At 31.1% G+C, this 26,857-nt stretch overlaps 1 protein-coding gene and 1 long non-coding RNA gene across 2 annotated transcripts in view; both read left to right on the forward strand.

Moving 5' to 3' along the window:
• Window positions 1-21,558, forward strand: part of LOC139481095 (uncharacterized) — a 30,699-nt gene extending 9,141 nt beyond the window's left edge. Inside the window, exon 2 of the long non-coding RNA XR_011654560.1 lies at window positions 21,340-21,558. This is a non-coding gene — a long non-coding RNA (uncharacterized lncRNA). The remainder of the gene's footprint in view (window positions 1-21,339) is intronic.
• On the forward strand, window positions 851-24,616 carry LOC139481087 (tyrosine-protein kinase Src42A-like). Its single transcript, XM_071264180.1, has 8 exons — window positions 851-1,630; window positions 4,136-4,257; window positions 4,901-5,064; window positions 16,157-16,325; window positions 17,784-17,942; window positions 19,084-19,262; window positions 19,912-20,068; window positions 20,741-24,616. Exons 1-8 carry the CDS (start codon window positions 1,221-1,223, stop codon window positions 20,950-20,952), a joined length of 1,572 nt encoding a protein of 523 aa, XP_071120281.1. The 5' UTR covers window positions 851-1,220; the 3' UTR covers window positions 20,953-24,616.
• The last annotated feature ends 2,241 nt before the right edge of the window (window positions 24,617-26,857 follow it).

The raw sequence follows: 26,857 nt of genomic DNA on the forward strand, positions 1-26,857 counted from the left end.
TCTATATGTTGTTACTGGTGTATGATTCTATAATCAATATATTTCATGATTCAAAGTTAAGGAAATGTTTTCAAAAAATGATTTTTACAAGGGTACACCATGGACACTATTTTCATTTATGATATAGCTTTTACTTACTTTAAAAAAAATTCAATAAATTTTCAACATAATTGTTTGTTTTCTTTTGCATAACATGCTTACAGGTAACATTACTAAGGGAGAAACTACCGGTATTGCAGATGCTGAAATCTTGAGAAAGATAACTCTTACCCTACCAATTTGTCTTTTGGTTACACCATTGACTTAAAAAATGAGACTTTCCCTTTTGGTGATTTTTTTTTATTATAAAACCAAAACCAACATACACCTCCCAAATCATTAAAAAATGTTTGTATGTATCGGAATGCAATAAAAAGTGATAAGTTCTGATAACAAATGCTATGAATAACAGTCCTATTTCAGGTCTGAAAGGATTTATATTAAAAAATAACAGTTGATTCTGGCTATATCCAAGGGTTTAAGAAAACATAAAGTGTGTTTTTATAACATTTCATACTGTAAATTATACATTGTGTATCACAAAACATTCATATCTCCTCGTGTGGGAGAAAATCGGACACGGAAAGGGCTTGAATTATTCGAGTTAAAATTTAAGTACCTTTGATAAACATTGGTGTTCACAGTATAACAGTACTTTGAAAATAGGACATCGGTGTTCACAGTATAACAGTACTTTGAAAATAGGACATGACTCATAAGTAATATATATGGTACAAGATTTTGGATTGGAGAAAACTTTTCTCAATTTATTTCTTTTGGTAACTGGACCAATCAAATCTTTCTTTTCATTTCAGTTTTGACGGGCACCTGTTATAAATAGTTCTTCATGAATTAATCCGCATTTAACATGAAAGTTATGCAGTTAAAAAAAAAGAAATAATGAACTCATTAGGAATATTGAATTTTATTTGAATATATAAAAGAAAGATCGTTAGTCGCATTGACTGAAATGCATGGCATATATCTAATCATGTCCTAATTCCGCGGATTAATAATATTTTCGAACGGAATTCGCCGGCTCATCATGTCAATGGATCATCGATCGGAACTATCCAATCTTCCGGAAGTAATCTAGTAGAATATGATATTTTAACAAGAATGTGATCAAGATGAAAGAATGAATATTATACTTATGTCATATTGTTTGATGATTTTCTAAAATGGGAAACTGCTTGTGTCCAGACAATTCAAACCTTAACAATTCATCATCCCCAGCCACTGGAGCAGTTCAGCTGAAAAAACCCGAGCCGAATGGAGCTGTTGTATCTCCTAATCAGATAACAATAACAACTAACCCACAGCCTGATAGTCCGGCTGTTTCTGTTGTTTCTTCGCAGCCTGCAGAACCATCAGCTAGTGAAGCCTCAACCAGCAATGTCAAAATATTTATTTCCCTTTATGATTATGATGCTAGAACAGCTGAGGACTTGAGCTTTATAAAAGGGGAGCACCTAGAAATTCTTAATGACACACAAGGAGATTGGTGGTATGCTAAATCAAGACTGTCAAAAAAGGAAGGATATATACCATCTAATTATGTAGCCAAGTTGAAAAGCTTAGAGTCTGAACCGTAAGTAAATGTATCATCAATATGACTATGTACATGTACACCTTATCGCTATTTGTCTGCCATCACAAAGGTTCCCGTAAAATGTTGATGTCGTTATCATGATAATACAAAATATCTTACACCATAATGGAAAAGTGTATGTTGTCTATGAAGTCAATAGTTCAAGAGGCGCAGTTTCTCTTGTAAACCACAGCAGATTTCCATGTAGCATTTATAGCGATAATGTGTATAAGCCTATAAGGGGGAGTGTGACATATGTATCTTATTTACCCGTCATTCTGGACATCTCAGACATTTTTTATGTTTTTGCATTATTTTTACTCAACAAGAGAAATTGCTTTGGTGTTGGTGCCTAACAGCAATAGTACTGTATACATACATGTACATGTATGTTTTTTTTTATTTTTAAGTGAGACTTGAGCTTCTACTTAGTTTTGGGAAAAATGTACAGTATATAGTACTTCTCTACATGTTACTCTCTAAGTATGGTGGCTGACTTTCCATTAAAAAAAAAACTTATGACAAGAATTGATCGCAACTAATAACAAAATGTTCATTACATGTACAGTGTACATGTATGTTCATTACTTGAAGAGTACCTTTTCTCATAAGCATTTTGGTGAAATTGATGGCAGTTCATTGATTAATAGTGTATGTGTATGTGTGACACACTGTGCACTAGCTGCATTTAATACTTCTAATTCACAAAGACTGAAAACCTCTTTTTCACCCGCAGTGATAAAGGGGTTGCATTATTTTTATTTGTAATATTTATTGACCAATTTATTATTTTGTATACTATATATATTATGTTGCTCTTGTTGCACACAATGTGTGCCTGAGTGGTTGTAATAAACTTTAAACTTGTCTAAAAAGAGATAAAAAAGATATCTCGTTTTAAATACACTTTGAGGTGTTATAAAGATGTGCATGTTCTTTACAGTTTAGATGTTTTTAGAGCCATAACTAGATTATCAGGTTAGGTATCATTATTTTCTTGATGATAAAATTATTGCTCATGTGAGCAACGTCATGTTTGGAAGTGTGCATGTGGGATGCTTAAATTTGTAGCCATGTACATGTATGTATACATATTGATAAAATTTTAATTCTATCTTCTCAATGCAAGAAGGGAGAGTACCACTCTATCTGTATGTTAGGAAACACTTACAATAAAACTAGGGGTCTCAAGGTGGTTTGTTACTTTGCTGTTAGGTAAAATTCCTTCCGTTTCTTTTCCCTGCACCCTAGACCAACTGTTCACAAACACCCATGCTAAGCCATATACATTTGTAGTAAGCTAAATATAATCTGGTCAAATAGATTTGACATAACTACTAATGCTTATGATCACCCCTTTATCATTAATTAGCGCTTTCATGCAGACAATCATCAAGTTTGTATCATCCTTAGTCCTATATTGCACTTTAGTGAAGCTTACACCTCGTGCTGACCCCATGAACCAAGTGAACAGTTCACAGGAATACACAGTGCCTACTATTGACTTTTTGAGTTTATCAATTCTTCAACCCGACCCTCGTCTTTCTTTCGTTTTGCATGTATTGAGATATTTATTAATATTCATGTACATGTATATGTTCCAGACCGTATGAGTATTTGGACCGTACGCGTACGGTCTGGACTGTATGCATACTTTTTCAAAATACGCATACGGTCGGACCGTACGCGTACGGTCTGATTAATATTAAGAAGTTAGTCAAGTTTACTAGATACAAATGTATATAACAGATCAACAGAACTTATGTCTCAAATTAATATAAAAAGTTCAATAGTAATGGAAATAAAAACTTATTATTTTAACTATTTAAAATAAACACGCTTATTTAATCTGTTAATCTCCTGTATTTAGCATGTCAGTAATTCGTTAACTACATGCAGCCCATTATGCTCATTGAAATTGAAGTTATCTGAAGTAAACATAATGTGGGGAGACAATTGATATAGAATATTTAGGAACTTTACAAAAAAAGACAAAGGAACATGCATGAACAAATCATGTTAATGTAAAAGAAAATATGACGTTCTTTGTGGTATATTTGTAGCAAGTGTCACCTTGGTCCAGAGTAACAAAATAGGATTCAGATATACAATTAAACAAATATTTAATGTCAATTGTTCGCTTATTCACTTTATTCATCTATTTGTAATAATAACAATTTGTATAACTAAAAATAAAGATTTTGATAAATGTTTGTTTAAATTTAACCCATATGATCCCAAAACATGTCTGCTCAGCTGGACCGTACGCGTATACCCATACGGTCCGACCGTACGCGTATGGTCGGACCGTACGAGTATACGTATACGGTCCGGACCGTACGCGTACGGTCCGGACCGTACGCGTACGGTCCAAATACTCATATGGTCTGGAACATATACACATTCCATTCTCAATTTTATTTACATGTATGTAAAACTCTTGTACTGTTACATTGTACTTTCTAAATGCCATAAAGAAAATTTTTTTTCTTCTCTTTCATGCAGATGGTATTTTGGCAAAATCAAACGAGTGGAAGCAGAAAAGAAATTACTTTTACCAGAAAATGAACATGGAGCATTTTTGATCAGAGACAGTGAAAGTAGAAGAAATGACTATTCACTTTCAGGTAAGTGAAACTCATGATACATATAATCATATACATCATAGTGCTTAGGATATGGTATTGGTATTGCAGATTGTTGAAAGCCGTACAGCTTAACATACTTAGTACATGTAGTTCAAGTTTGATCTCTGTTGGAGAGTTGTCTCATTGGAAATCATACTATATCTTTTTATTTTTAAATGTGCATGTACAATGTATATATGTCGTAGCAACATGAGCAAAGGGGGCATTAAGTTATACTCTTGTCCATCTGTTTGTACATTGGTACAAAATGCAGATCAAGTTTTAATTTGGGGGGGCATGTTTACCTTTTTAAAGTTGTCATATGCCCTTTTCAAAATGTAATAATTGTTGTATTATTCATTTCTTTTCTCTAACTTAGGTTTGCCTCAACCACAAGTGAGATGGAATATGTATCATAAATTTGCTTATATACACATGTATGTAATGAATGTGGTCTTAGTATTTTGGTAGTAGTAAATAAAGGTGGAATTTAAGGTGGTAGGGCTTATATGAAGCTTTGTATATATATGATAAATGTATACACTTTTTACAAGATTCACTCCAAACATTGGCTTTCTCTTTTTTCAAAATTCGTGAATCTGTACCTGAAATGTCATTCAAAGTTTTGCATGTCTACTTTCAGTGAGAGATGGAGACACAGTAAAGCATTACAGAATAAGACAACTTGATGAGGGAGGAATTTTCATTGCTAGACGAGTGACATTCAGAACATTATCAGAATTAGTAGACCATTATTCTGAGGAGGCTGATGGACTGTGTGTTAACCTTAGAAAACCATGTACTCAGGTTAGTTTGTAATAGTTGTTGTTGTTTGTGCATGTGGTCATTTTCTTAAACTTCTAAACATCTAAAGGGACAATTTGTTCATTTTATTCCTTGCATATGAAGTACAAATATATTTTTTTTAAATGTATTACATTAACATGTATGTGTTCTACTTGGGACTAACTGATGCCAAGGTGATACGTAACTGCTATCAAAGCTAAAGCTCAGTTGTTTGTTGAAAATTTCTTATTTTTGGTGAAATTCTACACACACTAAACTTTGGGCATTGTATTATACTATTAGATAATGACTTTCTGCACTGTTTATTGTGGTACTCAACAGCTGCCCTTAGTCTGGAAATTCTTTGGTGGTGTCTAAAGTTACAAATGTATATTTTAATGTGTTTTTTTAGTGAATCTTCTGTTTATCTCCAAAGATTTGGTAGTTTTTGTGAAATTTATTCTTTTAATTTTAGACTCTGGTCAATCTAGATCTTAACATGGTATGGTCACTTATGTTTTGTTAATGACTGTATGTTGACATGTAAATGTCTTATGAGTTTTTTCTTTGTTTTTTGTGTTGCTGTCTCATTACAATTTACTTAAAAATCACACAAGTTCCAGCAAAGCAATGTCATAATTAAAAAGGGTTGCTTGATGTCTGAAGGTTATTTGGAGACAGATCTAGGATCATTCGAAGACAAAATTCAGCTAAATATCAAAATTGTAAATACATCTCTTATACATGTACATTGAACATAAACTTGTCAGGTTTGAATTTTCTATGAATTTCTTCATGAGCACGAAGAGAGTTTGGCATCAATATTTTTTCCAATAGAAACTTTAATCCAAAGCAATGTTTCTATTACAGATTTCCAGGGTAGGCAAACATTTCATTTACCCCACATATCTATTCTTGATTTACCATGATAATATGTGCATATTTATTAGAAGAATTATATTTGTACAGTTAACTTCCTTAGATTGTTACATGGATGATGTAGCTTCAGATATTTAGCGATTTACATGTATAACATACATGTTAGTAGAGTTTTTTTCCCATGTAATTACAGTTAATTGGCTTTGAGTGAAGTTCAATATTGAAAACGTTATAGTACATGCAAGCTCTTTACTTTTTGCATCAAGTATTATATTGATTTTTGTAGTAAATATGAGTTTTACACATTTAAACATCCCTACATATAGCTTGTACAGTGCAAGGACATAATTATCTGTCTCTTGATATTTTTCAATAAATTATTTTCATACAAATTCACATTTTCCCCCAAAATAATCCCAGCATCATTTCTGGATGATTTTAATAAACTTAGGAACACTATAAATGTTTAAATGCCACAAATTTGTGTTCTTGGTTTGTGTAGCCTTGGCCATGTTTATTGTGTCAGTAGCAGTAACAAGACTGAGGCCCACCTCAGGTTGTAGGATTTATTTGCTGTGTTGAAAACCCATTGATGGCCTTTGGCTGTTATCTGCTCATTGGTCGGGTTATTGTCTCTTTAACATATTTCCCATTACCATTCTCAATTTTATAACAATTCTTGCATAGCCTTAGTTGATGTCAACAAATGTGAAACTTTTTGATTAAGTCAGTGAAAGTGGAACCACTTATTGTAAGTTAATGATATTTGGTATGCTGTTGTGTTAACATTGTCACATCACATTTCTGTGGAGATTAATTATTCTTGTCCCCTCAGTAATTGGTCCATTTATTTATGATTACCTTGAATAAAACAAACTTTTGAATTATATACTGTGTCCAACACCTCTTAATTCAAAATTATGACCAGAAAAAGAACCCTAATAGACTACTACAGACAATATTGAATCTTTCATCACCTGGTTTGTAAAAATCAAACTGTAAACACCTTATATTTTATGGGGAAAATGTGTTATGTATTACATGTATTTCATGTAAATTATGTACATGTTTCAAAAAATGTTGGTGACAAATACTTATGTCCATGCACTGTATCTCTAATAGGTTTGTTATATCATTTGAATTGAATGCTAATTATGCAGATAAAACAATATTTCAATAGAAATATTATCAAACAGAGTTATTCTATACCTGCATGTCAATTATACAATCAGTTTCCACTGTCAGCTTTCCCAATGAATTCAGACATTTTCAGCCACTTGCATCATGGACTTGTCATATTTTATGATGACAGATAGACTTGTCCAAGAATATGAAAGTATGAGTATGACATACATCTGAAATTTTCAATTATTTTGGTTCAAGGTTTTAAACCTTCAGTATGTTAGATATTTAAATATAAATCTTCAGGAGTAATAAAATGCAGATTGTCATGCACTTTTAATGTTGCTATTGTAATTGTGATAACTAAGGAGTGACCAACCATTTTGAATTGCTAAGCTAATTATCAACAAATGTTACACTTTCTACAATATTATCAAAAATAAAACAACACATATTTCGAATATGCATCTCTGACTTGATTTTATCCAAAATTGATTCTTAGAGGTAACATTATAAATTCTCAGTATTTTCAGCAATCTAAAAGAAAGTAATTTGGACCAAAAATCTGAAATTTCACAATTTTGGACTTAAACTGAGCCTGGAACTGGAAGTAGTCGTTTCCTAGGCGGATTTCAATAATAAATAGTTATATACCCGTGGGTTTACTATAATTTGTGTCAGTTTTAGGTCTGTGAACTTCATGTGTCAGACATCAAAGGGAAGCTAATCCCTCCAAAAAATCCAGAGTTTGTATTTGAACTCATAATGAACTGAGATACATGATAAACAAATTTTGAAAGCTTGAGGTAACATGCATACACTACGAAATAAAGTTGTCCTCCAAAAAAAGAGTATGGAGAGCCATTTGAATCAAATAACAGTATTTTGGGTATAGCAGTAATTTTACAATCCCACTTTTCCAAATGGTAAGGATTTAAATTGCAATTCTGATCTGCATGGGAAATATTGCTCAAGGTCATTATTCTCATCAGAAATACTAAACAATTGATAAATTAATTAGCTTCAATTTCAAGGTAAAAAGAAAGTATAAGACACGGATGTAGTCATTGCAGGTCATTGGAACAAGCTCTATACCGGTAGTCATATAGCTGTCAGTTTAATGAACAATAAGAAGTGTTTTAACTTGTAATGAAGATTTGTGGAAGTTGGTACTTGTACATTTTGAATTGGGTTTGTAATGAGATACTATGAAATACACCTAGTATGTTAAGTAGAGTCTTGTGTCATGTTCTATATTTCCTCCAAACACTATGAAGAAATGTTAATGAAGAAATTGTCATCATATATATACATTATGTTACTTTGTGTAATTTCTATACACAATGTGGATTTAAGAATTACATTGATTAATTTGTACTGAACACTTTGGGTCATTATCAGTAAATCAGTAAAAAGTAAATGAGACAAATACTTAAAATAAAGTCAAAGTACAATACAATATTTTTATTTTCCAAATTAAGGGCCCATAAAGAGCATAACATCAAAGTACAGACCTGCTGAACTGTTAAAGATAAATTCTTGTGGCTTTTTATATTCTGTTTGTTTAAAGTTTTTTGTAACAGATGGCCATATTAACTCAGCAGTGCTATATAGTGTTATTACTTATAATTATCCACACTTTTTGATATTTCTTGATTTAAAAATTGTATAAACAGGTTACATGAGATTTTTATTTTGATATAGAAATACCATACTTTTTACTTGACAAACATACTCTAGTGAGTTATTTAATGTGCTAGCTTACAAAGTAATGTTTTCTGAGGTCACTTCAAACAGACACATTACCCTGCTCAACTTTTACCTGCATGAAATAATTGCCACTGAACCTTAAGCAATTTCTGACTCCAAACAAACTAGTCTTTACACTTGCCACTAATTGCTGTGTGCAAAATTTAGAAAAGGTAAAAGTCTTTATATTGATCTGTAAGGGCATGAACTCAGCTTCACACACTTCATGGGAATATCCTGTAGGTCATATTCTTTTGTCTTTGTCTTTTTTCCTGCTGTGTAGTTGACCTGTAGAGGGTGATTAAAGCTATATTTCTAGTTTTTATAAATTAACAATTGACGTCAGTATTCCACTTGGGATTTCTTTCCAGTAAATATCAAATCTGATGTATTTTGATTTAGAAATATAAAAGAGTTCATGTTCTGATAGTCTTTTTACAATTCTTTCTCTTAGTAATATAAAAAAAAACATAGTAAAACTTCACATGTTCAAGTATATGTGCTGGTCTTTTCTAAGTTGTAAATCATTGTCAGGTGAAGTATATTTCTCTTGATACAATTCACACAGTCTAGATTTGATGAGATTATAGTTTGTTTTTGGTTGACACATTCTCTCTTGTAAAGCAGTAATCTTGACCCTCAGAGTCTTGACCTTTTCTTGTAAGATTCTTAATCTTGACTTGGCTTCTACTAAGGTCTCTACACAGTGCATGATAAGCTATGTTTGATCAAAGTTGAGGAAACACCCAAATAATAACATCAAACACATTCGACATATAGGATACAGTTACATCAAGCTTGTTTGATGAAAGTTGGATGATTTCCTCTTTTAAAACACAGTATTGTTGACCATACATGTAAAGTAGCAACTTTGTTTTTATTCAAGAAGATAGAAAAATGATAGATTTTTTGTTACTTTTTTTACATTTTTTATGAAAATTTAGGATTTGAACACGCTCAAAAATAAACTTTGTTAAGCTGTATTTATACTATTTGAGAATGAGTTTTACACATGTTTTCTATTGTTTTCTTACAAATTTTGTTGCCCTTTATAAATCATAAAGTACAGGGTATCAATTTACATTTTAAGATGTTACACTGTTATGTTTATTATGTTCGGTGATGTGAAACCCATCCATTATAACAGTGACATCGGTCACTCTAGTACTAATACATGTAATTACCTGGGTGTTTAAAATGACTTAATACACACTGTGTGGTATGTAAGGGGCTTGTATCATTTTAGTACATCTTAGTTTTAAGTTCATAACTCTTTTCATACAAAATGATGAATATATGTATGTACTAAATATATTCAGGAAAATACCATTTTAGTTTATAAAGTACAGTACAAAAGTTAGTCAACTGTATAATTCATGACCCAATATTTAATATCATTTCTTATGATCGAAATTCTTAGAAAGAAACAGTATATTCCATGCCACACTATTTAATATCTTCACTCTTCAGATGTGAAAGTATTTTTTTTATGTAAATTCTTAAAAATGGCTATATTTTATGTTACATTATCAAATCTACTCATGTGTTGTTGAATCTGTTTAAAATGTTTTCTTTATCTTTTATAAGTCATGATTTATAAAGTTTGTAGATAACTTTAATTATTATGAAATTGAAAGCTTCAAAAAGTAACCAAGCATATGTACATGTATTATGGAAAAGATTTTTTCAGTGTAAATAGAGAGTAGAAATATGTCATGCATATAGAGGACAACTATAAGAGGTATTTGAAAAGTAGGTGAACAAAGACTATGTGGAAGAATTATCCACTACAATCAGACAGGCAATTAATTAAGCATTTCTTACTGTGGATTCAATAATTCATTATTTTTCATGGGTAGCCGAGTTTCAAAATATTGCGGGTTTAGGCCATATTTGTTTCACAAATTTAAATGTGTTTAATGAGCTGCAAATTTTCCATAAGACTGTATGTAAGCTGTAGTAAAATCAGTGATATTGTTTGCCTTAAAATACTGGAGAATAAAGGCTTTTTCCCCTGGAGAAAAATCCCAATTTGAAAAAAAATGGCTTCAAATTATTCCGAAAAAGACAATTTTTTCCCCAAACAGTGCAGTCTCAGTAGTAATTGTGCATGAAATCAAACTGAAAAACACTCATTCATACATTTGTCATGCCTAAAATGACTATACAGATTTGAGGGTCTATTTATGTATCATCATCACTGACAATAAGGGATCTAGTTTCAAAGCAGGGGTTGACTCTTAAAAGGGGTCTGCAAATTGAAGTTTCAGTCAAATTCATGGTGTATTCTAGATTTCCCAATTTGATAAAAGCCAACAATATCACTGTTAAAACCACAACAATATCACTGTTAAAACCACAAGATCAAATATCCATGAAAATACATTTTTCCCACAAACAACAAAACAATTGATAAATTACACCCATGAAAATAAATGAATCCAAAGTATATACTTGTACATGTATATGGACCCCACATGCAAAAGTTAAATTTGACATTATTATTGATTCACCTGGTCTCTCTGTCACATGTAAACAAGTAACCAAAAAGGATCATTCTGTACCCTAGCTATCTGGGAAACTTTGTGTTCACATTACTTCAAAGACTAAAAAAGAGTTCTCAAGATGATGAATGCCAGAATATGCACATATGGTATATGTTAATTGGCTGTAAAGTCAAATGAAAGGAAACATGGTATTCTTCATCTAAATTCAAACAAGCATAACTTTAACACTTCACCAGAAACACACAGCTGGCTATTTCATTAAATAATATCACTATTTCATAATCTGTTATTATACAATTGAGACTTCAGTTTGTAAAACACCTAAGTAAATTTGCAACATAATTCATAAGAATTTTATAGTAGTTGTATTCCAATTCTTTATGGAATACGGTACACATATATCATAATAAAGGAATCAGGTGCATTACAATTCTTTAAGGAATATATAAACATGTGTCAAAACAAAGGAAGCTTATTTTTCTCCACAAACAACAACCCCAACGGCTTTCAGCATCCTAAAACAATTTCTCCTGATTGGTCAGAATCCTTGGTTAAGACTTTTAAAGAAATGACAATCTGAAATATCTTGGACATAATCAAATGCTATGCTGTTACAAAGAACAGTAAAATTGATTATTTCATGAAGAGCTTTTCTTTTGTGGAATTCATAACTATGGAATGTGGTGATTATTTATTTTTCCCGGAATTTCCATGAAATTTACATTTAGGTTATTGGAATGAAGGTGAAGGGTATAAATGCTGAAGTAGTATCAACAACAAGGATTTAGCTCTTAATTAAAACTTTCTCAGTGTCAATTTCTTATTTTTATGAATGAGTGTAAAAATAAGTGTTGTCATTGGGTGAGGTTAATTTCTACGTTAATGAATTGATATCAATTTTTTTTCTGAGATATTGACATAATATTGATCGGTAAAGAAAAGGTTGGTTCATGATTCAGGAATTAGTCACCGTCTGTCGTTGAAGTTACATAACGTCTAATGAAGTGATCTCTGGGTCTTCATGTTTAATGTGAGGATTTAAGATAAATTTAGTTAATAATTAGTAATTCATATTGATTTATTAGTTGTTTGGGGAATTGCTTTTGTAATAAAATGAACACGTTTTGAGATAATGCTGAAATGCACTTTTCCGTTATGTTTCAATTTCTCACAACACAGTACAGAATTGATTCATCGGTTTTAATAGAACTCTGGAGCTGAGTCAGAATGACTAAAACAGATGATAATCAAATAAAATAAAATCTACTTAGTACCTGTCAATACAAGTTCTACAGCAAAAATAGGATAAATGATAGTTTCTTGATAGCTGAGAATTTTCTGTGTTAGAATAGGTGTCCCTTTTTATAAGTTTTTTTTTATAGAATCTTTCAGGTACCTTTCTGTATTGTTTTAGGTTAAAAATTGAAAAATTATTTCAAATTAGAAAAAAAAAATCTGGTGCCTTTCTGTATTGTTTTAGGTTAAAAATTAGGAATTATTTTAATGTAGAATCAAATATTTCATGCTGTGCTGGAGACCGATTGGTGGCCTTCGCAGATACTGCCCTGGGTGGGTTGTGATCTCTTTGACTCATTCCCCATTTCCATTCTCAATTTTATTTAAATTCTAGAGCATTAAGTAATGGTTTATTTTTAAAGCTAACCTGACTAAAGTGATTTAGCCATGCATACATGGCTTAGGGGTTAGTTTGTTTTATATTTACTTCTATGTTAACCCACTGAAGACCAAATGGCCCGAGAACACAGTTATTTCATAGTGCATTTCTTTTAGACAATAAATTCAAATTAAAAAAATCGCACCTGCTCTTTCTCAAAAATATTTTTACAGTGTAGTGTACTACCAGTGAGACAAATAATATCAAAATTATAGAAACTTCTACCAGCTCTAACTCAAAATATTGACAATTCTGTGTTAAGGGGGTGTAAAATTCAGTTTGACAGCTTCAGACGTGATAAAATTTGACCTTTTAGTACTAGACCAATTCACTACTTAACATAAAGTTTCAGCACCCAAATTTGTTTGACATGTAATTACATCCCCCTACTTCATATTTCATGCATTTAATATAAAGAAATAAATTGGGAAAGTGTATTAAATTAAACATGCAAGTTATACACTGTTTACACTAGGGACTATATTCGTAGACAACGAAAACCAAAGGACGATAACTGTGTCCTTGGACCTAATAGTACAGAAAGACTTGACCAATCTTTATAAAACTTTGCATAACCTAAGCTTAGGCAATAATGAGATAGTTTGCCAAGTTTCATGGCCATATGTCATATATAACAGAAACTATGGTCATTTTAGTATTGACATTTGGATGTTTATTTTTGACGTATAAATTAAATTTCTTCAACTGTCAAGATTTTGGCCTAAAAACTTGAAATTTTGCAAAAATTTGCTTTTCAAATGCTCTTGAATATTAGATATTAAGTATTAAAAGCATCTGCATACTCATTTTATTTATCAGATGTATTGTATTTATTCCAAAGTCAAATTTATATGCGCCTATGCCTGAAAATAGAGATTTTCCAATTCAGGGAAGCCTTATATAAATATGCATTTTTCTCAGCCAATTTGAAGTTTTGTAAGTTTTTGAAGCTTAAATTATTCTTTCATATATATTAAATGTACTTTAAATGTATAGAAAAGTTACAAAAAGTAAACCACATGAGTATAAAATGGTCTTGGAGCATGTAGTACTGAGAATTATTTAGAGTCAATTTAGGCGGTAGTCCATATTGACATATAAAAATGCACACAGAAGCTATCAGAAGTGAAAATGTGTTACTTTTTGTTCATTTCTATGCTAAGGTGTTATGATACAAGAAGTCTAAATGCAAAAGGACTCTTGCATTTAAATTTTTTGAAAGACAATATGGTCTGACGGCCATTTTTTTCACTTTTCGATGGAAAACTTGCATTTAGTTTTAGTCTCAATAGGCATAAATTTTGACCACTTACTATCATACAGGAAAAAAAATATGGTAGCTTTAAAGGAGTAAGGTGTACTGAATATAGTTAAATACTTTTTTTACAGATTTAGTGAAATATTTGTGATGGACTACAGATTTGATGTACAAAGCGCTTCACATTTTACATACATCAATTAAGCCGTTTAACCAGGGCCATGAATTCAAAATATGCTGCACTTTTTTCTGTGATAATCTAATTTTCTCTTTATTCAGAGTTCACAAATGGTTAATTTAATTTGATTTAAGCATAGAAACACAAATATCAGGAACAAAATAGCTGTTAGATAGAAAGTCTGCATGCCTCTTAGGCATAAAATGTAAACTGCTTTAAAATGCTTATTATAGCCGTATAATGCCAAAATGGCACTTTTTAACAGAATGTTTGTAAACCAAAGATGTAAATCCTTTACTTTTTTTGAGTTTGACAAATTGAAACCAGCAAATCATTCAGGAAAGTTCCCAAAGTACAGAATCTAGATTTCAGGAATCCATCTCTTAGGCCCGAGAACACAGTTATTTCATAGTGCATTTCTTTTAGACAATAAATTCAAATTAAAAAAATCGCACCTGCTCTTTCTCAAAAATATTTTTACAGTGTAGTGTACTACCAGTGAGACAAATAATATCAAAATTATAGAAACTTCTACCAGCTCTAACTCAAAATATTGACAATTCTGTGTTAAGGGGGTGTAAAATTCAGTTTGACAGCTTCAGACGTGATAAAATTTGACCTTTTAGTACTAGACCAATTCACTACTTAACATAAAGTTTCAGCACCCAAATTTGTTTGACATGTAATTACATCCCCCTACTTCATATTTCATGCATTTAATATAAAGAAATAAATTGGGAAAGTGTATTAAATTAAACATGCAAGTTATACACTGTTTACACTAGGGACTATATTCGTAGACAACGAAAACCAAAGGACGATAACTGTGTCCTTGGACCAAATGTCATACATGCATGGCTAAACTTACTTTGCTGGGTTAGTTTATAGACCAAAAACTCAAATTGTTTTCAATTTTTTATTACTTCCCTGTTTTAAAGTTAACTAATAAGACCTGTAGATGATGTTAAGCATTTTTTCCCAGTAGAGTGTATACGTTTTCTTTCATCAGACTTGGTCTGTGCTAAATGATGCTCATCCATAGTGTATGAGCATTCATTGATGTTAGTTTAAATTCATATTTACTAATGTACAAAAGTATAGTGTACTTGGATTCTGTTGTTTACTTACTTGATTATGTATCAAGGAAATGGTAAAACCACATGAAAACAAGAAAATTATTACTTTAATGCACCTTGTACCATCTGAAGGAGATAGCTTAATCAATGGAATAATCTAGGAAACACATGAAGTAAAATAATTTTAACTGTCCAAAACAAATAAAAATCTACCTCATTAGACTTATTGTTATGAATATGAATATTTGTACTGTTAGTCTTAAAAATAATTATTTTAACAGAAACCGTGAGAAATCTCTTAGCCAACATATTACATTATATAGAAATTTTAATTGGTATTATATAAATAGTAGCTTATGTACAGTAAATCTGGTTAAAGTTTTGGAAGTCATTACTGATATTGTACTTTGATGCTGTCTTTCTACAATATTTACCAAATGGGTGTTACAATATTAATATATAGAAAATAATTATTATCCATAGCCCTTGGTTGAATTAGAATAAATTTTGTATTCACTATCATATGTCTGAGTGACTGGGAGATGAATGGTGTGCACAGCTTTGTTTACCATTAATTTAAAATCTAAATTACCTCACAAAAAAATAAAAAATATAATATATTTTGACATCCATCAATTTGATGATGAAATTTTAATTATTTCATTACAGATTGAGAAACCACAGACAGTTGGTTTATCATACAACACAAAAGATCAATGGGAAATTCCTAAGTCATCCCTGAAACTTCTACGCAAGATAGGTCATGGTCAGTTTGGTGAAGTATGGGAAGGCATGTGGAACAGTACTACACCTGTAGCAATCAAAACATTAAAACCAGGTAAGTCAGCACATGTTGCAGGTAAATGAACCGAAACAACATCTAAATTATAGCAACAGTTAAAATTTCACATGTGTAGCTCGAGATTGCTAAAACATTAAAGCATAGGATAATGTTATAATATGACATATAGCCTGAGTCCTGAGATCACTTATTAAAACAACACATCATAAACAAACAATAAGGCATAGGATAATGTCATTAAATATGTAACCTCAGATCACTGAACCAACACAACTAAAACAGTTCAGCCATGAAACAATAGGATAGTTTCATACTGCAACTTGAAAGGTAAAATGACAACACCTGAAACCTCAACATACGTAGAAATAATACAAAACATTTAGTAATCAACATTTGTAAGTGGAGGTGAGAGTCATCCTAAGACAAATTCTAACTCAGCTTGTAATATATTGAATGCCTGTCAAGCTCCTGGCTATTGTTTTGACAAAATGTTTTGGGCAGTTAAGAATATATCTAAACCAAACTTGGCTTGATAATTCCTCATGGAAAGACTTTGATCTGTAATGGTTTTGACATTAATAGGTTGAAGATCGAGGTCACAGGAAATATTGATATACTGAAATTTATAGGAAAGTTTGATTCCAGATGTTCTCTTTTGAACCATATGTCCAACTTTTACCAAAATTATTTTAATAATACCCCATGGAATGAGGAAGATGACTATTGTTTTTAGGGTAAATAATAAAACGATCAAGGAAACAAGTACAGTGTAACCTGCCTAATCCAACACCTGAGTATTCCAACATTTAACCAACACATTTTCATGGTTCCAAAATATGCATATCCTTTCAGAAAAAACCTGAGCATTCCGACATCTGGCTTAATCAGACCCTTTTTTTCTGGTCCCCAATGTGTGGGATAAAACGGGTTGCACTGAATTGACAAAATTTAGGCAAAAATTTGGTTTCAACATGTTATCTTTTTAGCCATATGTCAAACTATTACCAAAATTCAATTGGTGATATCCCATGAGATGATAAATTCCCTTATAAGAATTCAACAGCAATTACAGAACTTGAAATAGTTGTTTTTCAAGACTCTGAACGTTTTGTGATCAAGAGAAGGACACCTGTTTGTCGAAGGTTGTAAGATGACTTCGAGCAATCTTTTCTCAAAAAGGATAATGATATACTTGAGAAAAACTATTAGTATAATTTCCAAAAAAATTAATTTAAATCGAAAAAAATTATCAGAAACAATGGCATACAGGAATTAAACAACTGTATTTCCCCCACAGTACACCGTAATTTGTAAACAAACAAAAAAGAAGGTTTTTTTTTTTTGCACACATGACATCTTATTTAGATTAGTCAATAAATTTCCTAAAAAGTAGTTATCTTGCCTATGTATGCAATGTTACTAGTTAATTTAGTTGTTTAGCACCTAAATTATTTAAGATAATCAAATTTACATTGAAGTGAATTCTCTTTTCAGGTACTATGGACGCCAAAGATTTCCTTGCCGAGGCACAGATCATGAAGAAATTACGACATCCAAAATTAATACAGCTGTATGCTGTCTGTACACAAGATGAACCAATATTTATTGTTACAGAATTAATGAAACATGGAAGTTTATTGGATTTCCTACAAGGTTAATATGAATAGATATCAGCTCTAATTTATCACATTTAAAACACTTTCCATTACAAGTGGCAAAAATATACAATGGTGTATTGGCCAGGTTCCATTATTTATGCATGTATATATTCAAATTGCTTGATGCACCAGTACAATATCAAGATAATTGTATAAATCATACAGTTATACAAGACTACAGAAAACAAAAGATCAATAATCTGCTTATGTGTCCACATGTAGTACTATAGATTAGTTCATAAAGGGTGTCCAAAAATAATAGAAGAAATCAATAATCGTCTTATGTGTCTACAAAGGGTCTACAATGTACATGTACTAAATTAGAAAAGTATACATCCACAAAGAGTGTCTATTAGATTCATTTATATGACATCAAAAATGTTATCCGATTGTGTCAGTTAATCTCATAGCAGAAACAAAATCTTTGAAAAATCAATAGTGAAATGCACTTCTGAGACCATTTTTAAAAATGCAATATATCATGAATTAACCAACATCTACATGAACACTGAGATTAGATTGGCGAAATGAATTTTTTTTGTTGAAAAGATTTTTTTTAAGAAGAAAAAATACCCAGTTTTTGCATACCAATATGTATTCCATAGTTTTAAGTAAGACACATCTGTAGAAAGTATAGGAACATTTACACATAGATTTGAGTAAGAAAAAAATAAGTTACAACCTTACTTCTTGTCCCTTGATGACTGTATAGATGTATTTTTTCCATTGTCAACCACAAACATCTGTAAAAAGGAACATAGAGAAGATGAAATTAAGAAGATTTCAATCCTCCCAGTTAGGAGGTCACAGTTTATCTTAGCTAATTTCCTAATGCTTGTAGAGAAAAAGTTTGGTGCTTTGCTTGGTTAGTTTATATGAATATTTACCCAAGCTTTGTAATTAAGATTGACATCTTCATAAATTATATATAGGCATAGCCAAACCTGTATATATTATGTTTAATTTGATTGAACATTATCCCAATTACAATTGTACAATTTACAAACAAAGCAAGCAAGCTAACCAAAGTCTTGCGCTACATGCATTAAGAAATTAGTTCTAAAGGGCATTGATAGCATTATTTTGATAAAAAGATTGTGTTTTGGTTAACGTTTTTATTTTATTTTATTTTTCAGGTAAAGGGAGACAATTAAAACTGCCCCAGTTGATAGACATGGCAGCACAGATAGCCAGTGGTATGGCCTATTTAGAATCTCAGAATTATATTCACAGAGATTTAGCAGCCAGAAATATATTAGTTAGTGACAGTAGTATTGTGAAAATTGCTGACTTTGGCTTAGCCAGAGTAATAAAGGTAAACTTATTTATGTCTTGTCGTCAGTGTTTTACAGGTTTTCATAAATGATGAATAATAAAGATTAAATTTTAATATTTTGAGGCGTTGATATTAAATATGTACAACAGAGAGTGTTAGCCCTTTAGTACAACATGATTTAAATTTAATAATCTTTTAGAAATTGCACATGGCTTAAGAATAAATCATGACAAATCTATGACACTTAATGACATCAAGGGGTAAATATAAACACAATAAAAAGATAAAGAGATATGATATGATTTCCAATGACACAACTTACTAGAGAGACAAATGAATTTGTATTTCAATATCTCCATCCTAGCTGTAAATGAATTAATATTAGAAAAACAATCATTCAGAAAAAGTGTGTAAAAAAGAATAATGGATCAGCTCTTACCTATTTCCTAAAATACAAATTACACAAGTTCATTCATAGCTTGAAATTATGTAGAAGACTGTTTTGTATATCCTTTTGCTCTAAAAGTTATCTGATATGATACTAATTTGGAAAAAGATATGTTCCTATTGGTTAAGAATCTATTTGTTATATTCTAGTATAGTTATTTACCAACTGAATAGGGCATCTGAGCATGTCTATTATTATTTAGGATCTTGAAAAATTGAAAAATTTAATTATTTTTTATAGGAAGATGAATATGAAGCCAGAGTTGGTGCTAGATTCCCCATAAAATGGACCGCCCCAGAGGCAGCTAATTATAATAGATTTACAATCAAATCTGATGTATGGTCATTTGGTATACTACTTACAGAAATAGTAACTTTTGGCAGAATACCATATCCAGGTAGGTCTTGGTACTCATACAAGTATAATATTTACTACATCATCATCCTTATGTTCTAGACAATCCATAAACAAAATCTTCATATGATGTTATCCTACCAAATGTTTATTATAGCTGCCATTGTTTTGTTTTCAATTTTATAATTACCTTTAACTATGAAATAGAGAACGAAAATGGGAATGTGTCAAAAGAAACAATTTGAGCAATGAGCAGAAAACAGCCCAAGGCTACTGATGGGTCTTCAATACTATGAGAAAATCATGCATCTGAAATGGGCATCAGCTGGCCTCTCAATAATAATGTATAATTTTCAAGCGAAATGGGCACCACACTGCACTCTAAAAAACATACAAATGAACCAAAATAAGAGGCTAAGATCATAATATAGTTTCATCTCTGTCCTTCACAAAGCAGACATAATTACAAAAGTTGCTACTAAACATTTCTCATGAATCTGAATGAATACTGATATGAATAGATTTTTGTTCAATGAAGCTTGCTCTAATGTAGGATAAGAATTTCATTATAGTTAGACTAACAGTGCTTCACAATTCTGAATTTTTACTCTTCGATTTATTATGCTTTAACAAATGTTTATGATTTTTTTTGACAATTCTGGATTTTTACTATTCAATTTATTATGCTTTAACAAATGTTTATGAATTTTTTTAGGTATGACAAATGCTGAAGTGCTTCATCAAGTAGAACATGGATATAGAATGCCAGCTCCGCCAAATTGTTCACAGACTTTGTATGAAATAATGCTGGAATGTTGGAGAAAGGAAGAAATGGAAAGACCAACGTTTGAAACATTACAATGGAAATTAGAAGACTTCTTTAATCTTGATGGCAATGACTATAAAGAAGCATCAAGCATTCGATAATGTTTTATAATGAAACTTTTTTGCATATTCTGATTTCTCGATTATGGATATAGATAGTCACTGGGACTAAGTGCTGGAAAACATACCAGGGTATAATCGAGATTTACAAGGCAGCCTTGAAGATGATGGTTTTAAAACAGATAACAGAGAAACAAAATGGATGCCTACACATCAATTTTATCTACTGTGGATTCATTTGTATTCGTGGATACCAATTTTGGTGGATTACGGAAAATTTACATGTTCTTGGATATTTAATTTCGTGGTTTTGCTGAAGTCTGCATAAAAGCCTATAGGATAATTGTTATTGTTGAACATTTGATTTTGTGGTTCACCTGTATGAAATCCATGAAAACTGATATCCAACGATTAATAATGATTCCACAGTTATTTTTTTTCCTCAATAGTGTTGTATGTCAGTGTATGTTTATATTGCTGAATGTGATTTTAATTTTATAAGGCAATTGCTCATTATATTGCAAAATTGCCTTCTGACAAAATTGTTCCAACTCATGTTATACATGTTATACATTCAGATTGTTTTTATGTTTAACCAATTGTTTTACTGAAGGTAATATAATAACAGGCATGGTCACAAATCATAAATAATAAGAGTAGTAGAAAAAAAAGTTGTATATTAATAAGAAATCCATATTCAAGAACTTAAAATACAAATTTCAATTTTTCATTAGACTGTATCCATTATATCATTAAGAGATAGATCTGGCAGATGTACTGCTAATTCAGAAATGTTTGCATGTATTTATTATTGTATTGAATCAAGGACACAAACTGGATTTGGGGAAAAGCTTCATACATATAATGATATCAAATTTTTAAATGCAAGTGGTTATTTTTGCAAACTTATCTTGTCACAGTTATAAAAACATTATAAAAATTTCTGAATTTACATATTCCTGCTTCATTCAGAACTAAATAAGATATTATGAGAATCATTGCTTTAATACCCCTTCCATTGTATCTATAGTCCAAGCATCGTCTCTCCATCATTTGAAAGAATTAAAACAACATGTCCATTTTATATGCAGATAAGTCATGAGTTACAGATCTTCCTATTGACCTACATATATTGATAAAACAACCTTATTTTTTGCGTTGTTTGTGACTGCTAGTTACTGTTTAGGATTCATATAAATCTTTGTAAAACTCATGACACAATCATGGGCAGATCACAATATGAAAAGTAAATTTTATATGTGTCATACCCGTAGCCAGGGGGTTCGGACGAACCCCTCCCCTTGAAATCAAATAAGTACTGTTAAAGTCAACAGTTTGTTCAAATTGTGACTGTTCAAGTCGAGTTCATGAGTCCAACGAACCCCCCCCCCCTTGGAAATTCCTGGCTACGGGCCTGTACCTAATTGCAGGTATTAAAAAAGTTTGAAGATAATATATAGGTTAATATACAAAAATTTATGTAAGCATAAAACTTTGCCAATAAAACCTCAAAATGTGAAATATTTAATACCTATCTCTTTTTAAAGAGGTTCCCCCAATGATATATAAAGGATACAGTTATTTTCATTTTCATGCTACTTCTTGGTTATTTATGCCATGACAAAGTATTGACCTGATTTTATTTGTAGATTTGTGTAATATGGATTCAAACATGCAATTAACATTTATTTCTATTTGAAACAATTCAATTTCTTGATGTATTATTCTTGGAATGTTTACTGTTGATTGGACATTTATGCTGTATTTAAACAATTTGTTAACTGTATGTGGCTACAAGTGTTTTCCATTCAAAACTTACATGCAAACATATTTTTTTTTATTATTAACCAATTAATTTTCGGAATATGAGATTCCTTTGTTGTATTTGTAAAAGTCTTGCAGAAAAGTGTTATAGTTGTAACACCTAATAATACTAAAAAGTCTCAATATAGTTACTCCACATCCACACAGAATAAGTAACAAAAATGTCATTAATTTAGTTTTGAATAATTCATCAATATCATTGATATGTTTCATAATTGTATCATAAATAATTTAGAGTAATACCAGGTTTGCATACATATAAGGAGTTAAAGGTCCAAAATATATAAAGAAAGTGCTACAAAATAAGGTTGTGAAGCTATATATTTTGTATTCAATTACTGGTTGTATTGATGTGTATTGCTTTTTTATTATAAATTAATAACTGGACTAACATTTTTATGGGTCTGTTTAAAAGGCTTGTTTTCTTAAACTTTTATCAGATTTTTTATATCCCTGAATTTTATATCATTGTCAGATGGTTGTTTACTAATTTAGAATCACGGTCAGGTTAAATAAGGTTGATAACATGACGGGCATTTCACTTTATATTTTGATATTAATTTGAAATTTCTGTTTTTAAAGTATCATTCCTATAACAAATGTTCATTGTTTATCAAATACATGTGCAATTTAAAGGGGAGAAATAAAGTTGCAATTTATTTCTTGTATCAAAAATAAAGTATTGAAAATCAAGCATCATTTTTAAATGAAATATACATTACAGACCATTTCTCAAGTGTGAGCTTTTGAAACAATTAAAAAAAATGTATGTCAGTATGTAGCAAGTATGTGTTGTTTGAAAAATTTAGTTGCTTAATATTCCATAAACAGAAACCAGCTCATTTGATATTGAGTGTTTATTCTGAATGTGTATGTTAAAGATGCTCATACAATTATTTTGCTAATACATTTTCAATCAATTTACTTCAGTTTTAGACCCCAATGAATCCAAAATACGGATAACTTGCCAAATATTAATCATTGAAAAAATAAATTCCCCGTTTTAAGCTATAAATTACACATGTATCGTTTACAGCAGATTTCAGTCAGTATGTAGCTAATGGTAATATCTTTGGTTAGCTTGCTTGTTAGCTTGCTTGTGAAGTCATTGTTAGGTAAGGTATACTTCCCTCCTTTAATAGTAGACTAGCCCAACAGATAAAAATCTATCTCTCTGTAGGACTAAACTACTTTAAAAGGAGGGTAGTATACCTTACCTAACAATGACTTCACGGTTCAGCTAACAAGCAAGCTAACCAAAGATATTACCATTAGCTACATACTGACTGAAATCTGCTGTAATTTTTTTTAAACTCATCCTTTATATGCAAATATTTTTTTGGTTGAATTTTAATTTAGAAATATCAATTTTGTTTCAACTATTGATGTTGTTCTGTACACCAAATTTAAGTTTAAACTTAATTCCTTTAACCATTTAAACACCATAAATTATTTCAGAATCTCTTTAATCATCTGATTGGTTGCTATTATTTTTGAGCGCAGAAAAAGTAAAATATAAGAACTGTTTTCCAATACCCAGTGCGTAGTAAATGTTGTAATTGTGAAATTTTCTAGTCAGTCTATTGTTCATTTTGACATCTTCCCAGCTTTCTTTGTGAAAGCATAATCTTCTTAGAGAAGTTTATATATGTATGGTGGCCAGATGTAATTACTGATAAAATTTACCACATATGTCTATGATTAAACAATTGTCTTTTTTTTCAGGTCACATTTCCCATGAGAAGTATGATACATAAGCTATTATGTTGTTCATAACACAATTTTTTCAATACAAAATGTAATACAATGATAAGAATAAATATAAATAATCATGAATACTCATCTTTCATCTGAGCCATTCATAATAAAGAATAAACAAAAATTTCTTGGTTTTTATTACCCCCATGTTAATAGACATTTGAATGTACGAAAAGTGAGTCAAAAGATACTAAAGGGATATATTCAAACTCATTAGTTTGAAAACAAACTGACCATGTCATGACAAACCATAGTACAAAAAATACAGCATAGAACACAAAAGACTGAGCTATGCTAACCCCACCAAAAGCAGGGGTTGATCTCAGGTGCTCATGAAGAATAAGTAGAAAAGCTCCACCTGTGGCACTCATTGTTTTGCCTGTGTAAATTTAAATCTGGCGATTAATCTTTTTCAGTCGTTCAAATTCGGAGAAAAGAGGACAGGATTGCGGTAACAATTCTCTCTAAGAGTTGAAAATCCATTGTTGACCTTTGGCAATTTTCTGCTCTATGGTCGTGTTTGTTGTCCGACATTTTCCCTAGTTTACATTCCCTATACTATCATTACTGTAGACTTGTAAGTTTTGAAAAGATTCCAATAATCCAGTTGTGATATCACAAATGAAGTAACATGGAACAAAATAGGAAGGCAAAGAACAACTTGTGACTTCAGTCTTCCTATTTTATACAGTATAAAACAACTTGTGACTTCAGTCTTCCTATTTTATACAGTATAAAACAACTTGTGACTTCAGTCTTCCTATTTTATACAGTATAAAACAACTAAAAAGAACAACACATACTCAAGATAGCCTGACTTGGTACAGGGCAACTTGTGGTGTGGCTTAACCAGGTTCACATTTGGACAAACTGTCCTGTGTCAAATAGACCCACAATATAAAAGCTGCAGAGTCAAGCTTACAACAGAACAACCACTAACTTCAAGAACAAGGAAATAAAGATCTCATAATTTGGAAAAAAAGTTTGCTCCTTAATATAGGAAGCTACCATTAAGGTGAAGGCAGCTGTTGTTCGAGTACTTCAGCTAAAAAAACAACTACCAGTAACCATAAACATTAAAATGGAACTATAAATATAAAAAAAGAAGATGTGGTATGATTGCCAATGAGACAATTCTCTGCAAGAGATCAAAATGACACAGAAATTAAACAACTATAGGTCACCGTATGACCTTCAACAATCAGCAAAGCCCATACCGCAGTCAGCTATAAAAGGCCCCGAAATGACAATGTAAAACAATTCAAACGAGAAAACTAACAGCCTTATTTATGTACCAAAAAAAAAGAATGAAAAACAAAAAGGTAATACATAAACAAATGCATCACTTTGTCTGTTAAAAATTCTTTAAAAATTTAAAACAACTGCATCTATCTTCAATGCCTTAGGGACGACATCAAAAGATCAATGTAAGATAAAAAACTTAATTCAAATAGTTTGGGGGTGGGGGGGTTGAACTGCTGCAAGATTTTGTTATCCGACATTGATTTTTACATATATCCATATGGGTCAATCAATTTTTCCCAAATTAAGTTAATAGGGGGGTAGGGGGGTCAGTGAAAAAACTATTTGAATTAAGTTTTTTATCCTTCATTGAACTTTTGATGTCGTCCCTTATTCAGCTGGCAAATTTTTGTCAACCTGTTGCCCGACAGCTCTCAAACCTCATGTTTTCTTACTATTTCAATTCGATAACTACCGCAAATTTCAAGACATTGCTTTTTCCTATCAAAGTCTGATATCTAGTCATACCAATGAAGCTCACATACTTCGCTCCACAACATTTTTCTTGAAGTGTATCTAGAAGTTTATTAAAGTAATAACTGTGTGCAATTCCTTAACACCAAACTTTTACGGTTTTGTTATTATTAAGTTGAACTAGCATTACAGGATACATTAATATCCTTCAGAGCATATCAAATATAAAACATGAATTTGTATTGAATACTTTTGAATTGAGGTTTGTAAAGTTGAACTTCTATTGAGACCTTGACATTGCATATACACAGATTGATTCTTAAAACATTGCAATATGGGCAAATATTTCTTAGCCCTTAATTCTGTCATCTTATCCAAAACTTATTTACAATCATTTATAATAGTGATATGAATTGGAAGGTTTGGTTAGCCATAAAACCAGGTTCAACTAATGTCCTGTACCAAGTCAGGAATATGGCAGTTCTTATCAAATGTTCCTTTCTATGTATGTTGGCGTTTGTTTTTGTTGCACTTCAGTGTTCCATTTGTTCCTTTGTTTTTCTCTAATAGATAATGTGTTTAACTCGGTTTTAGTTTGTTTTCTCTCAATCAATTTTGAACACCAATATACCACTGTTACCTTTATGAT

The sequence above is a fragment of the Mytilus edulis genome, chromosome 1, assembly GCF_963676685.1.
Source record: "Mytilus edulis chromosome 1, xbMytEdul2.2, whole genome shotgun sequence".
NCBI classification, from domain to species: domain Eukaryota; kingdom Metazoa; phylum Mollusca; class Bivalvia; order Mytilida; family Mytilidae; genus Mytilus; species Mytilus edulis.